This window comes from Phyllostomus hastatus, unplaced genomic scaffold (assembly GCF_019186645.2).
Source record: "Phyllostomus hastatus isolate PE091 unplaced genomic scaffold, TTU_PhHast_1.1 phas_contig_58, whole genome shotgun sequence".
NCBI classification, from domain to species: domain Eukaryota; kingdom Metazoa; phylum Chordata; class Mammalia; order Chiroptera; family Phyllostomidae; genus Phyllostomus; species Phyllostomus hastatus.
In genome coordinates, this window is record NW_025333916.1 from 32,983,259 (window position 1) to 32,998,544 (window position 15,286).

The following is a 15,286-nucleotide window of genomic DNA, read 5'->3' on the forward strand; positions in this document are numbered from 1 at the left end:
GGCAGCCGAATCACCTGCAGCCTGTTGGAGGGGGAGGCAGAGATCGGTGGTGTCTCTGGCATGACTGGGAGGTGCGAGGAGGGCTGGTGGACGCTGTGGGAAGACGGCTCCAGGAGGGGGAGCAGGTGTGGGCCTGGGGCACAAGGAGGGGTCTCAAAGGGGAGCTACTGATCCTAGCTGGCCAGCTGGAACACTGTGGGGCCCTGGTCCTTTCCCCTTGGAGAAGCAGGATGGAGGCTCCGAGCAGGAGTGACCCAGGATGCTGTGCCCTCGCCAGGCTGTGAGAACCCCCTGCTCCACCTCCTGCTCACCATCTCTCTCTCTCTCTGTCCCCCTCCCTCTCACGTGTGCCCTGCACCCAGAATCTGGCCCTGCATCTCAGAATGCTCAGACCACAGAGGCCACTGGCAGCCCCATGAGCCCACGGTGCCATCCCAGAGCCGTCCGCCTCTTTAGCACCCCACCCAGACCCCCAGCCAGGGCTGTGCGAAAGGACCCAAGTGACTGTGGACCTTGACCGAGTTGGGTCCTTGGTGGCAGCCCCCTTCATCCTTGTCACGATGATTCTGAGACCTCGCCTGCCCAGGGCACCTGGCCTTCCTTCTGCTGGGCACCATCTCTGAATTTTTCCCAGGAAATCCACCGTGCAGTTGGATGTACAACATGTTTTACAGCCCAGGAAGGGGCCTCGATGTTCTAAGGGCTATGAGGCTGGGGCTCAGGGAGGCCGGAGCTCTAGGAATGTGGGTCCAAGTCCAGCTCCTGCTGCTCCAGGCTTCCTCGGTGAGGCTCCCAGAGGGAGCGGCCAGGAGAGCCCCCTGGGAGTCTGGCTGTCTGAGTACAGGTGGGTGCGGGGGCGGTTCATCTGTGCCCGTGACTTCTGTGTTTGCACAGGGGGAGGGGCTGGCCAGTGCCAGCTGAGAGCCTCAAAGGGTCGGCCAGCACCTCCGGCCTCTGAAGATAAGGCATTAACAGTCCCGTGGACTCGCCCTTCAGATCTGCTGACGCTTCCTTTCGGCCTAGGTGCTTGGGGTGAGGTGCCAAAGGTTCCCTATAAAGTACTGGGGCTCTGGCTTTGTCCACTCGCCCTCCAGCTCCTGTCCTGTTCTGCCCAGAGGGAGCTGCCCGTGACCACCATGGTGAGGCTTGTACTGCCCAACCCGGGCCTGGAGGACCGAATCCCCTCCCTGGGGCAGCTGGAGGTCATGGAGAAGGAGGAGGCCAGCTCTCGGCCCAAGTGGGACAACAAGGCCCAGTACATGCTCACCTGCGTGGGCTTTTGCGTGGGCCTGGGCAACGTGTGGCGCTTCCCGTACTTGTGCCAGAGCCATGGCGGAGGTAGGCTGGGCAGGAGGGCGGGCTGGGGATCCAGGGCAAACAACAGTAATGTCCCCCAGGACCCCAGCACCCCGTTCACAGAGAGGAGATTGGATCTCTTAACGGATCTAATCTGGGAATGGGGACAGACAGGGACCAGCTGCTCCTGGGGGTGGAGCCCCTTGTCTGAGCGGGGAAGGCGCGGATCCCAGGGGCGGCAAGGCCAGCCCTCCTTTCTAGTACCGTATGGGCAGTGGGCTCCACATTCCCTGGGGGACAGAGGAGGGAGCTGGGCCTGCAGTGGGTGACCCTCGGAGGAACAGGCAGTCAGGCTCTTGGCAAGAGGTGGAAAGTCTGTATTCCCTGTGTAACGCTGGCCTCAGCCCATCCTCCTGTCTCCAGAGGCCTCTGGGGACCTTGCCTGTAGCCCAGGGGGACTCCTTCCCCTGGGCTGAGGCCACTCCCTCTCCCCCAGCTGCAGATATTTCCCTGGGGTTTCTGGGTCTCAGTCTCCCTGGTCTTGTCCTTCCACCCACCTTCCCGATGCCTGCAGGCTACAGGGATGGAGGTCAAACTCGTAGCCCCATCTGCCTCCATGCGCCTGTGGCTTCTGTCTCCCCTGGGCTCCCAGCCCTGGCAGGGAGACGGCAGCCAGGAGCTGCACCTTGGGAAGGGGCATGGAGCTGTGAGTGTCACCCGGGAGGAGGTCTGGGTAGGTGCTGCACTCACTCCATGGAGAGACAGGCTCTGCAGAGCTGGCTGGATGCTCAGAGGATGCTTCTGTCGCTGTGGGCATTGGGATAGCCTCCTCTGAAAGCACAAGGGCTCTCTAGTGATGTGAGTTTGTTCTTACTCTGAAGAACCTGCAGGCTCTCACCAGGCATTGTGACAGAATAGAAATCAGATGGGGTTGTTTCCAGGTCACCTGTGTGACCCACCCCCACTTCCTTGGCCAAAGACTAAAGCTTCTGAATGTCTGGAGGGTCTGTCTTTTTGCCTCAGGTCCTGTCCCAGTCACCTCTATGCCAGTGGAGGGGTGAAGGGACCTCCCTGGGAACCCATGAGGTCACCCAGCAGGAGAGTCACTGACTCTCTCTGAAGGTCCTGGTCACCTCCTGGACTCCCACCAGGGCTGCCCTAGGGCCAAGGTTCTGGCAACACCTGCAGCATTGGCTAAGTTCCAAAGGGAAGGGGCTGAAGCCAGGTGGGGGCAGGGGTTTCTGGGGACCCCTGAGAAGGGTTCACCCCTGGGAAGTGGGGGTTTGGGGAGTGAAACACACTCCTTGAGAGTCCGAGGGGCAGTGTGGGGACATTGCCTCCAGGCACATTGTCTCCAGGAGATGTCCCATATCACCCCTGGGTCCTGAAAAGTGGACAGCAAAGCCAGGGGTCCTAGGTTTGTCAGCTCAGAGAAGCGAGGAGGGAGGTCCAACTGCCGGTCTCCCACCTCTTGGGACCCTTCTGGTGGCTCACCTGCTGTCCTCTCCAGGCCATGCCCTGCCCCTCCCATGTGTTCCCGCCCATCTGGAGGGCCTCTTACTGCTCCCCAACTCAGTTCTGGAGCCAAACACCTGGTCCTCCAAGCCCAGGAGACATTCACTGATGACAGTGATAACACCCCAAGCCCACAAAGCAATTGTTGAGGACAGTGATAAGGGGCCAACCCCAGGAGAAAATTGCTGAGGACAATGACAAGGCGTGGCAGGTGACTCCTTCGGGGTGGCATTTCCCATCCTGCGGCCCCAGCTCTGGGGGAGGGCACGGTTCTGTAACTGGGAGGGGCACTGACAGATCTGAGGACTCGCGTGACCAGCCCTGGTTTGGTGAGAATTTAGCTTGCCTCCAGTTATTTCCAGGAGTTTTGGGTAAATTGAAAAGTAAAACAAACCATTATTTACTTTATATTTAGCTTTACATTATGAAAAAAGTAGAATGCAGAAAAGCAGAGAAAACTACAGAGGAGACCCCACCCCCACGATGGACCGGCGTCCACAGCTCTTTGCCGCGTTGGGTGGGGTGGCGGCCGTGTGCTGCGTGACGTGGAGACGCATTGTCATGGGGAGGCCTATCTTCTAGGTCTCTGACAGCGGCACATCTGTGACCAGAGTGGCGGGTAACTGGGGCACCGGGTGGGCTATGTCCTCTGCCTGCAGCACCTCAGCTGCCTCACCTTAGTTAGGTCCCTTTTCTTGGTCTCCTGGGTCCACCACCAGCAAGGAGCAAGATGTAGCCACCTCTGCCAGAGTCCATCTTGCCACCACACTGAGAGACAGCGGTCAACCTGGACTGTGTCTGGGCTGCAGGTGGCAGGGGTGGCCCCGGGCGAGGGCCAGCAGCTCTCCTCATTCAGCCTTCCGGGAGCCGCACGAGGGGCTTGGGGACCCATGTCCCCTGTGTGGGTGCGGGGCAGGGGGCTGGTGGGCCCTTTTTCTGAAGAGGGGCACTTCAAAAGTTTCAAAAGTTTCAAAATCCTCCCTGAGTTGAGTTGACAGCAGAGTCCGGGTCCTGGCCCCACCCAGCTCTCCCTCCCACCTTCTGGGCCTTCGGGTTCTGCCTGTGATGCGGAAGGTGACAGGGAGTTCTGATCTGAGGGGTGTATCACAAAGCTAGCTGTTTTGTCCAGCTTTGCAAACCAAGAAGTGGGGGTGTGTCAGAGTCAGGACTCACCCACTCCCTGAGTGGGCCACGATCAGCTGCGGTCCATTATCAACGCGAGTGCACCACCCACTCTGTCCACAGTGCTGCCACCCCGACTCCCCCCATACCCCTTCTTAGTGACAGTGCACGTAGGAGAGGTGGTGTGTGGGGTGGGGGGCCCTGGGGGCCCTGGGGACTGCCTTCCTCCACTGGTCCCGGCCCGGCACCCATCAAGCCAGCAAACATTCCTGGAGTTTCTACTCTGTGCCACACACATTGCCTCCCGGAGAGAGAGGTGTGCGGAAGGCTCAGCCCTGCCCCTGAAGACAGCAGCTGCCCTGCCCCAGCCCATGCCTCTCCTGCCTTCCCCACCCCTCCCCCACCCGTTTCCTGCATCTTTCTCTTGCGAGACCTTTGCACCTGGCCAGGTCCCACCGTATCTCTGCCTCCGTATGTGTGTCCATCGGTGTGCAAGGGCACCTGACCACGGGCACCTACAGACAGGACACCTGTCAGGTGCCCTGTTACACCTGGGGGAGCTTGCAGGAGGGAGGGCTGCAGGAGCACAGGCAGCAGAGGCTTCCTGGAGGAGCAGCTACCCAAGTGGGGTTTTTAGGGTGCCTAGGAGTTCCCTGATGGAGACAGAGGGGCAGCGGGACCTGCGGGTAAAAGCGATGTCCTGAGGTAGGGATGGGATCAAAGGACATTTGGGAACCACAGACTGGTTTTTTTCCTGAGACAACATGAGAGAGGCAACATGAGAGAGGCGACTCTTTTTGTAGTTTAACTTTACCCTCACCAGCATGGTGACCCAGTGAGTCGTCCCTGCCCATGAGCCTGCAGCCCCAGCGGTATCCCAGACCTGGGGCAGCCCCCACGCCCATCCCATGGGAGATCCAGCTAGGGGTCATTACTACTGTCTGCTTTTCATCTCATTGTCACATTGAGCTGACTGTTGCCTTTGAGTGAAGTTTCTGCGTGCCATCCATATCTACTTGGTTGGATTTTGAGCCCCAGAGGGGCCTCACCATGGTCTGTGGCCTCCCTGTGTTGTGTCCAGCATGTGGACACCTTCGTCAATTCCCCAGGAGCTGCCGTGCGCTCACCCTGCCAGACAAGCACAGTCCTGGGGGGACAGCAGGCAAGCTGGCCGCTCTCACGAGGTGGCATGAAGTGTTCCCCATAAAGCAGTCCCAATGGCCATCCTGAGTGGTGTGTTGTTGATGGTAGTGTCCTGAGTTTGTATTTGTGAGCAAGTTCTGCAGGAACTTTCTACCAGAGCCTGTGTTTCCAGAGGGGGCCTTTTGCCGTCTGGCGTGCACTACCTGACACACTGCTGCCTTTTTCTGACCAGGAGCATTCATGATCCCGTTCCTCATCTTGCTGATTGTGGAGGGCGTCCCCTTGCTGCACCTGGAGTTCGCCATCGGGCAGCGACTGCGCAAGGGCAGCGTGGGCACCTGGAGCTCCATCCACCCAGCCCTGAAAGGTGTAGGTGCGTGTAGGTGCCGTGTCAGTCGCACCCCTGCCTGAGTCCAGTGTGGGCAGCAAGCACCCTCCCTCCTTCTCTCCTTTTGCCTCTGTTTCCAGAGGGCTTGCTGCCCCCAGCCTTCTGCACACCTTTCCTTGGCATCTCACAGACGTCAGTGGCAGGGTCCAGGCTGGGGCCACTCCTGGCCAACAGAGACCAGCAGGGCAGCAGAGGCTATTCTGAGTCCCTGGGCATCCAGGGTTTGGGAGCGTGTAGATGCAGAGACAGCTGAGTCCCCCACTGCCTCCCACAGCAGAGCTCAAGTGCCTCAGGGACCACTTCCTGTTCCCTGGAACTCTGAGTCTACTCACACTCAGTCCTCGAGGGGGCTCCCCCAGCACTGCCCCCTCCTGCTCACAGTGCCCCACACTCCCAGGGATGCCCCCCCTGCAATACCTCCCAGGGGTGCCCCCCAGCAGTGTCAATTGCTCCCCAGGGATTGCGTCCATGTTCGTGTCCTTCATGGTGGGCCTCTACTACAACACCATCATCGCCTGGGTCATGTGGTACTTCTTCAACTCCTTCCAGGAGCCCCTGCCTTGGAGCTCGTGCCCGCTCAACGACAACCGGACAGGTGAGCCCAGGCAGGGTGGGGCTGGAGGTCAGGGGCCAGGACGGATGGCTACTCGAGAGCCATGGGCACCTTTGAGCATGCAGAATCCATGAGTAGTCGCCTTCTGATTTCCCCAACTTCAAATGGCTGTGGCTCAGGTTTGTCAAAAATCAGAGCACATCTACTGTGACGGAATTTTAAAAGATCACTCTGCCAGAGAAAACCCTCTAGAAAGGTGCTTCCACCTCAAGAGGAGGGGTGCCAGCCCAGGTCGGAATGAAGGGAGGGTGGGAGGATGCCACTGGGTGTCGTAGAGACCCATTGCTCCCTAACATCCCACCGAGGGGTCGCCTGATCCTCCATGGTCCCTTCCCACTGCATTCCCCAGGGCCTTCCTCTCTGCAGTGTTGTGCCCCAAACTTACCACTGGGTCTTTCTGGGGCCCCTTCCAGAGAGGGAGGGTTAGGAACAGACCCTCTGCCTGGGGCCTGTGGGGGCACGGGCCGTGTGCTCATGTTGGCAGCTTGCACACATCCGAATCAGGATTTGAACGTGGATCCCATAGGCAGGGAGTGGCCAGTGCATGGCTGTGTGTGTGCATGCATGTCCGATGTGCTCACACATCTGTGTGCACAAATGTAGGCACCTGTGTACATGTTTGCACCCAGGGATACCCATGTGTGCATGTGTGTCTTGTGAGTGTGCACACATGCGTGCATGTGCAAACACATGCAGATATGCTTGTGTGTGTGCACACATGTCTGTGTGGGAGTGCACTTGCCTCTCCATGCACACTATGTCCCTGGTGTCAGTCAGTCAGGAGCACAGCCTGGTTTCCAGCAGCACTGCCCTGCTCCTCATCCCCCCTCCTCACTTCCCTTTCTATGACCCATGCTGACGGGTGTGAGTGCCCCCTGCAGGCTATGTGGAGGAGTGCGCCCGCAGCTCAGCCGTGGACTACTACTGGTACCGGGAGACTCTCAACATCTCTACCTCCATCAGTGACTCTGGCTCTGTGCAGTGGTGGATCCTGCTCTGCCTGACCTGTGCCTGGAGTGTCCTCTACGTGTGCACCATCCGTGGCATCGAGACCACCGGCAAGGTGTGGGCTGGGCTTCAGGAGCTCGCTCACGGGGGCAAGCAGGAGCTGGCTGCCCCTTCACCGGCTCTGAGGGTCACCGCCCCATGTCTGTCTTTTTGGGAGGGGATGTGGTGCTGGCCTGGACAGTTCTCAAACCTGTGCTTAAAAAGCTGCAGCAAGAGTGACCCACAGTATCTCCCTGACCAGGGGGAGCTGAATAGTCCTTGGTACAGACAGAATAGGAAATGTCTCCTCTCCCTGCCCTGGCAGTGAGGGGTGGTAGGGTACCCAGGGGAGTGGAGCTGGGGTCCTGCAGGACCTTCCCTTTCTCTTCGTGAGCCCCATGTCCCCTTCATTCCACTCCTGCCCTGCCCCCAGGCTGTGTACATCACCTCGACGCTGCCCTATGTTGTCCTGACCATCTTCCTCATTCGGGGCCTTACCCTGAAGGGAGCCACCAATGGCATCGTCTTCCTCTTCACACCCAACGTGAGTCTCCTGCTGTCCACCCTAGGCCTCCAGCTCCTGTGGCAGAGGCCGCCCTGGGGGACAGGCCTCCCCACCTGACACCAGCCCCGGCCAGTCCCAACCCCCCGCCATGTGTGCAGGCTGGACCTGTGTGGGGGGCTGTCTGGGAGCTCGAGTGGGGCTCTGTGTGGATTGAGGGCAGCCACCTCCAAGTCACCAGCTACCACCTGCCCAGCGGCCTCAGCTGTTGCCAGCCTCCAGGCTCACACCTCTCCCTTGGGCCACTACCCCCTTGGTTTCCTGTGATTCTTCATCTTGGGGTACCTGGCTGAGGGTCTCTCTGCTTGGCTATAGATCACGGAGCTGGCCAACCCGGTGACTTGGCTGGATGCAGGGGCCCAGGTCTTCTACTCCTTCTCATTGGCCTTTGGGGGCCTCATCTCCTTCTCCAGCTACAACTCTGTCCAGTGAGTGACCAGTGGTCTGGGCTGGGCTTGCCTCGGTACCCCAGAGGATCTTGGGATCCATGGGCTCCGTGCTGCGAGGCAGGCTGAGGGTCTGGGAGATTTTCACACACCAGGTGCCTCAAGGGGGGCCTGTTTATGACCATCCTCCCCATGTGCCTTGGTCCTGAGAATGGGGAGCCCCAGTATGCTCCCATCTGTCCCCCACACACACTCTCTGGTGGCCCCTCAGCATCCAGGACCCCAGATGCCCGGCCACCACAGTACACCCCAGACCAACATTCACCCAGAAGGGGCCCCTAGGGATCTTCAGAGGAATGCTGTTGTTATCAGTTCATCTCCACAAGCACCAATGGAGGACCTACTGTGTGCCCTGCCTGGTGCATGAGTTGCTGTCCTGCTAGGACCCGTGGCTGTGGTCTGGCAGAGATACAAATGGAATGAGCAGGAAAAGGGGTCCCTGGAGGGGTGTGGGGCCAGGCTGGGGTCTGTGTTCGGGGCAGGCTCACAGGCAAAAGGTGGGATGGGAACAAAGACTCAGACAGGGAGTGGGTGAGTGGGATGTCTGCCGGCTGCTGGCCATGGGGGGATGCTCTGAGAGGGCGGGGGCTGGGCAGGGCGGTGTTGGGGCCCGATTTCTCCACCTCCACACTGACCCTTGTTATTTTCTGACTTTTTAATTCTGGCTGTGCTGGTGGGTGGGACGTGGTGTCTCACTGTGTTTTGATTTGTGTCTCCCTGAGAGCTAGGGGACTAGGCTTCTGTTGGAAGCATCTGCAAGGATGGTGTTAGCATCAGCAGTGGGGCCAGTGGGAGAGCTGCTGGGTCAGGTTGGGGAGGCCAGGAGTTGTGGTCTGGACATACTGAGCTGATGATGGGGAACCCTCAGCTGGGTAGGGACAGGACCTGGAGAACTGGGGGAGGGCAGAAGGGGGTTCAGTGGGGTAGGGGTAGGGGACACAGGAGGGGGTAAGGGGAGGCGTGTCAGGGTAGGTGTAGAGGACATGGCCCGGGCTACCTTTGCAGAGCTTTTGGAGTATGGACGGTGAGCCCTGGCCTGTCCCGACGGCATGAGGCTGAGTGCTTACTGAGTGCTCGCCTCCTGGGCCCAGAACAGCAGCTGGCTGAGCCGGAATTGCCACACAAGGTTCTCCCGTCCCAACTTTGGGGGTTGAAGGCTGCTCTAGAGGTCCCCACAGCTTTCAGGGGTCTCTAGGCCACCAACTTGCAGTGCAGGTGGCATTGTGAGGAGGGAGGGACCACCAGCTATAGGTGCAGGGCTTGGGCTGGCCTTCCGGTCACCTCTTGCTGGGTGCAGTTGGAGAAGGACAGGTGGGTGGGCTGTGTTCCCTCTTTTAGTGTATCCCAGCAGTTGAGGCTCAGGACTGGCTCCTTGCCTGTGCTGATGTGGCTGGATAGGTGGACACAGCGTGACCACTGCTCTCCTCTGCAGCAACAACTGTGAGATGGACTCGGTGATCGTGTCCGTCATCAATGGCTTCACATCCGTGTACGCAGCCACCGTGGTCTACTCCATCATTGGCTTCCGAGCCACAGAGCGTTATGACGACTGCTTCAGCCAGTGAGTGCTGCTCCTGGCCCGTGCCTACCTCCAGGGAGCCCGCCAGGCCTGTGCCGCCCAGGGCTGGTATCAACCTCACTCCCTTTCCAGGAACATCCTGACGCTCATCAACGGGTTCGACCTGCCTGAAGGCAATGTCACCCAGGAGAACTTCTTGGAAATGCAGCAGTGGTGCAACAACACTGACCCCGTGGCCTTCGCCCAGCTGAAGTTCCAGACCTGCGACATGAACTCTTTCCTGTCAGAGGTGAGACTGTTTGGAGAGGCTCAAGGCAAGGGGTGGGGGGAAGACATCCCTGGGGGACACTGAACTTCCAGGAGCCCAGTTCCCATGGGCCTGTCTCCATCCTCACATGCCTGCCTGCCTCTGACCCTCCTGCCCTGCCCTGGGGCTGACACCCAAGAGCCCATTGTCACGGGATGCCCTGTGGCCTGCTCTAACTGGCTCTAATGAACCAATGGGCCACATGGCAGGGGCAGCTGTGTAGGGGACCCATGCAGGCCCTGTTGATGTCACTCAGGACTCTGAACCTGGCCATGCGGGTGCATCTCAGGAATTATCGTCAGGTGGGGGAGGTGTCTGGTCCGAAATAGACAGCAGTCCATAGAGCTGCCACATGTCTGTCCAGGCAGCTCAGGGCCCTGAATGCTGCTGGATGTTATGATCCCTGTCCAGTTCATAAAACATAGTTCAACTCTTGAAAACAATTAGGCTAAAGAGATAAAGACTGGTTATTTCACAGGATAGCTCCAATGAGCCCAATACCTGCACAGTGTGGGCGTGGCATCTGGAGAACCGACCAGGCGCTGACAGGGAAGGAGAGGGACGCAACTGAGGCTGGGAGAACGTGGCGAGTATGTGCTGTGCGTGTGTGACCCGTCTGCTTATCCGTGCAGGGCGTGGAGGGCACGGGGCTGGCGTTCATTGTCTTCACGGAAGCCATCACCAAGATGCCGGTGTCCCCACTGTGGTCCGTGCTCTTCTTCATCATGCTCTTCTGCCTGGGCCTGTCCTCCATGTTTGGGAACATGGAAGGTGTGGTTGTGCCCCTGCAGGACCTCAAAGTTATCCCGGAAAAGTGGCCCAAGGAGGTGCTTACAGGTACACAGGCCAGGGCTGGGCAGGCCGGCGGCAAGGACAGGCCTCGGGGACGGTGGCCGAGGGGCCGACGGGGAGACCTGTCTGCAGCGGCTGTTCTCCGTCCTCAGGCCTCATCTGCTTGGGGTCGTACTTCATCGCGTTCATCTTCACCCTGAACTCCGGCCAGTACTGGCTCTCCCTGATGGACGGCTACGCCGGCTCCATCCCCCTGCTCATCATAGCCTTCTGCGAGATGTTCGCCGTGGTCTACGTGTACGGCGTGGACAGGTAGGAGGGAGGCTGAGGCATGTGGCTGTCTCCAACAGTCTTAGGAAACTCCCACCCTGGGATAAGTTGTCCCCTGTCCAGCCCCAGGTAGAAGACAAGTGCACAGGACACAGGCCTGAGGAACCACGTGGTGTGGGCACCAGTCTGGCACCTGGGTGGGTGAGGGAGGAAAAGAGATGGATCCCAGATGGATGTCCATCCAGAGCAGTCGAAGCTGCATCCCGTCCTGCTTCCAGATGCTTCCAGACCTAGCGTAGAAAGCTAAGCACAGACAGTAGGGGGCCACATAGTCACAAATGAAAATACAGGTGCCTCTGATCTGACCATGTGATTTAAAAACATTTATAACCAAAGTGTCATAAGCAAAGCCAAAAGACACATAATTAGCTACAGAAACAGCTGCACGGCATGGAGGCAAAGCGCTGGTACACCAGAAGCCCTTGGCAGACGAGACATGACCAGAGGGACCAGAAAACTCATAAGGGTGGTCTTTGTCCCGTGTGGCCCAGAAGCAGCCTCCAGGGGCTGGGGAGCAGGCAGGGGACTTGCGTGTGGGGGGTGACAAGACAGGGACATTAGCAGTGGTTAAGGGGGCCTCCCTGTGGGACCAGGGGGAGGGAGCTGGGTGTTTTATGTTAACTGGGGGTCCGTGGCCAGGGAAACCACTCTGGTGGGCATGTTCTGGGTCTGTCTGTGGGGAGAGAGCTATGCAGCCAGACAGAGACTCAGACAAAGAAGGGGGGTGGTGCGGCCCTTTCAGCCATACCCTTGGTCAAGCACTCAGGGCATCACCTCATTATCATGGATGGGGAAATCCAGAAGATGACACCAGGTCTCTGACAGGAGTAGGTCTCACCACAACTTTAGAAGTAACTGTTGGCGTCTACTAACGAGAGATGCATAAGCCACCAGGCCAGGGGTGGGGAGGGAGGAATCTCACTGCGAGAGTCCTGTTCTGGATCACCAAGACACGCGAGTGTAAGGGCACACGAACAGGAGGCCTATCTCGGCCACAATGCACACAGTCGGGGCGGCCACCACAGAGCGACTGCCACGGAGCAACTAAGGAGTACATGCGCAGACTCACTCGCTGTGCCATCACATCAGCACGTGCCGGGGAAGAAGGCCTCAGTGGAAACGCCTGCTGCTGGATGTGAGGCAGCTGTTAACGTCCTAATGAGTGTGCATCCACCTGTGAACAGCCCGAAGACAGTGTGAAGCCAGGCACTTGCTGCCAGGGGTCCCACGCAACGCCGCCTCAAGGAGGTCACGTGAGCAGGAGGTGAAGAGCCAGGAGTGGCCCCAAGCAGAAGAGACTTGTCACCATGTTCCCAGGCCCTGCTGGATACAAGGCTTAGGCATCTCTATTTTTCTAGAAGTGTCCTGCATATCCTCGGTGGGCCTAGACAGTTCACGTTCCCATCCTGCCCACTCTGTTCTGATTTCTACAATACTGAACTCATTTGTGTAAAAGAGGGTTCAGCACGGGATGGGCAGGAGGTAGTAGGGCCTCCAAGGTCAGGGCTATTGCCCTGCCAAGGAGATTGAGGCTTTCTTTCTCCATCCCCCCAGAGGCATCAACTCCTATTTGCATAACTAATTGCCCAGGGAATGTTCGCATGTTACAGCACAAGGCTGTGGTTTGCTCTGTAGGGTGGTCTCCATAGGCCTCCAGAGAGGCTGCCACTGTGCCCAGAGGCTTCCCAGGGGAGGCAAGTCTTTGCCTGGAAGGATGGCCACCACTGTAACGGGGGCAAGGCTGATGTAGCACTTCAGGGTGGCAGCCGTGTGTCCGGCGTGGAAAGGCCAGCCCATCCTGTGCTTTGCTGGGATTACAGGCCCCTGATGTCCACCAGCTGACGGTTCCCTATTGGCTTCTGCTTCCAGGTTCAACAAGGACATTGAGTTTATGATCGGCCACAAGCCCAACATCTTCTGGCAAATTACATGGAGAGTGGTCAGCCCACTGCTCATGCTGGTCATCTTCTTGTTCTTCTTCGTGGTCAAGGTCAATGAAGAGCTGATCTACAGTGTCTGGGATCCTTCCTATGTGAGCATAAAGGGGCTACTGGGTGGGGGGTGGGGGTCATGTTCCCTGTTAGGAGGCATATGGGGGACTACCTGAGGGGCTAGGGGAGGTGGGGAAGGTGTGGGGGGCAGAAGAAGTAGGGAAGCAGGGAGGGCAGAGGAGGTGGGGGAGGCAGGGGATCATATTTCCTGTGAGGAGGTATGTGGGGGTGGAGGAGCCTTGGGTCTCCTTCTCCTCCTCCACAAGGGTGAGGATGTGAGAATCTTGGGGAGAAGGGGGCACTGTACCCCCAAAGGAGACCCCACTGGCTGTCTTTGTATCTGCTGATCCTGTGGTTGCTCTCTTCCTAGGAGGAATTTCCCAAGTCCCAGAAGGTCTCATACCCAGACTGGGTGTACGCCGTGGTGGTCCTCATTGCTGGCGTGCCCTGCCTCACTATCCCCTGCTTTGCCATCTACAAATTCATCAGGAACTATTGCCAGAGGGAAAAAAACCAGCAGCTGATCAGCACCCAGTCCACAGCCTCTATGAATGGAGACCTGAAGTACTGAGCACAATGTCCACGGCTGCACATGTGCATGTTCATATGCATGTGTGAGCACGTGAGTGTGCACATGGGAGAGAGAGAGTGTGCATGTAGGTGTGCACATATATGTGTGCACACAGGTTATACAAGCACACACGAGCACACACACATGTGCATCCACGTGCAGGTCTCCACGATTTTTGTGCACACATGTATTAGCATGCATACACACATGCATATGCATGTGTGGGGTGTGCACACACATGACAATACATGCGCATGAATGGGCATGCACAACCACATGTGCATGTGTGCCTATATGTGCGAGCTTGTGCACACATGTGTGCACAAGAACACACAAGTTGGGTATTTATGAACATACATGTATGACACATGTATAATGTGTCCCATGCATGTGTGCATACATATAAGTGTTCGTGTCTAAGTGCGAGTGTGTGTTTGTGTGTAATTTATATGGACATGTGCATGCAATATGTGTGTGCATGTGCACACATGTTCGCATACAGGTTGCTCCACAGCATACACATCCCCCATGTGGGGCCTGGCTGCCCTTTTGGTTCCCTGTGTTCACGGATGTGGTGGGGCCTGTGCTCACATGCTGCCCTGCCTTCCAAAGGAAAGTCCAAAGCGACAGCAGGGAGGCCATAACTGCTGTGCTCATCCTATGGGAGACAGCAACACTCCTTGGAACAGTCTTGCTGCCCCCCGTTTCCCTCACTGTTGACCCCTTGACCTAGGAGTTCTTGCAGTAATGTTGTAATTTACCCCACGACAAGGAGCCCTGTCTGGAAGAGGCCATGGGGGTTTAGGCCCGTGATACCTGCCTGTCCACCAGCTGGCAAAGAGTTCCTGAGTCTTGGCAGTGTTCCAGCTTAATGAACACTAACCCATTTAATCATTGCTCTGGCTGCCACAAATAGATGACAGTTAAATAAAACTCAACTTGGCATAATTTAAGGCAGAAACATCCTTTGTGTGTGTGTGTGTGTTTTTAAGAGAACATTAACTGTGTGAATTTTTAGCCTGGTGTTGGAAAGGATGGGTTGTAGGGTAACTCAGCCTTGGTCACTGACATTGAGGACAGTCCATAGGTCCCGAGCAATGTCAGGACCATGAAGACCCTGCAAGACCATCCACTTGGTGCCACTCAGTGAAGGCCGGTGTTGTCTCCTCCCCCATCATGGAAAGGCTGCATCCTAGGGTGCAACATCCAACCTCATCCGAAGTTACTTGGTACTTGGGGCATTTATTTCAATGAACTGGCCACTTCCACTTTCCATGGAAACATCTGGAAGCTTAAGTTAAACTGGACTTTCTGAGAATTCTCTAGGCAGGGGCGGGAGAGCTGAGTGGAGGGTGGGTCCCAGCACCACATTCTGTCTGTCCACTTGGAGACCCCCCAACACACCCTCCCCTCCGAGCACCTCCTGTCCAATGGGGACCACACATTTCAGCCCCGAAGCCTTGCTGAGAACCTCCAAATGCCTCCCAGTGTCTGGAGTCCTCTTATATGGCCAATCACCTGGATGTTGTGATCTACGGAAACCTCTGGAGGTAGAGTGGGAGGCCAGCCCATGCCCTCCACCCCAGGCCATGACACCGTGTCCCTGCCCAGGAAGCCCACAGACCTCACACCGTTCTGGTCTCCACCCCCAGGTGTCAATGGCTTCCGTGGGACCTCACCTCCTTCTATCCACAGAGCCTTCTG

General features: G+C 57.8%; 1 protein-coding gene across 1 annotated transcript; it reads left to right on the plus strand.

Annotated features, from left to right (window-relative positions):
• Positions 1-1,021: 1,021 nt before the first annotated feature.
• Positions 1,022-14,543, plus strand: SLC6A19 (solute carrier family 6 member 19). The gene is made up of 12 exons (XM_045848409.1): positions 1,022-1,338; positions 5,309-5,449; positions 5,922-6,059; positions 6,959-7,140; positions 7,498-7,608; positions 7,942-8,054; positions 9,505-9,633; positions 9,724-9,880; positions 10,531-10,735; positions 10,843-11,002; positions 12,890-13,052; positions 13,382-14,543. Exons 1-12 carry the CDS (start codon positions 1,137-1,139, stop codon positions 13,580-13,582), a joined length of 1,902 nt encoding a protein of 633 aa, XP_045704365.1. The 5' UTR covers positions 1,022-1,136; the 3' UTR covers positions 13,583-14,543.
• The last annotated feature ends 743 nt before the right edge of the window (positions 14,544-15,286 follow it).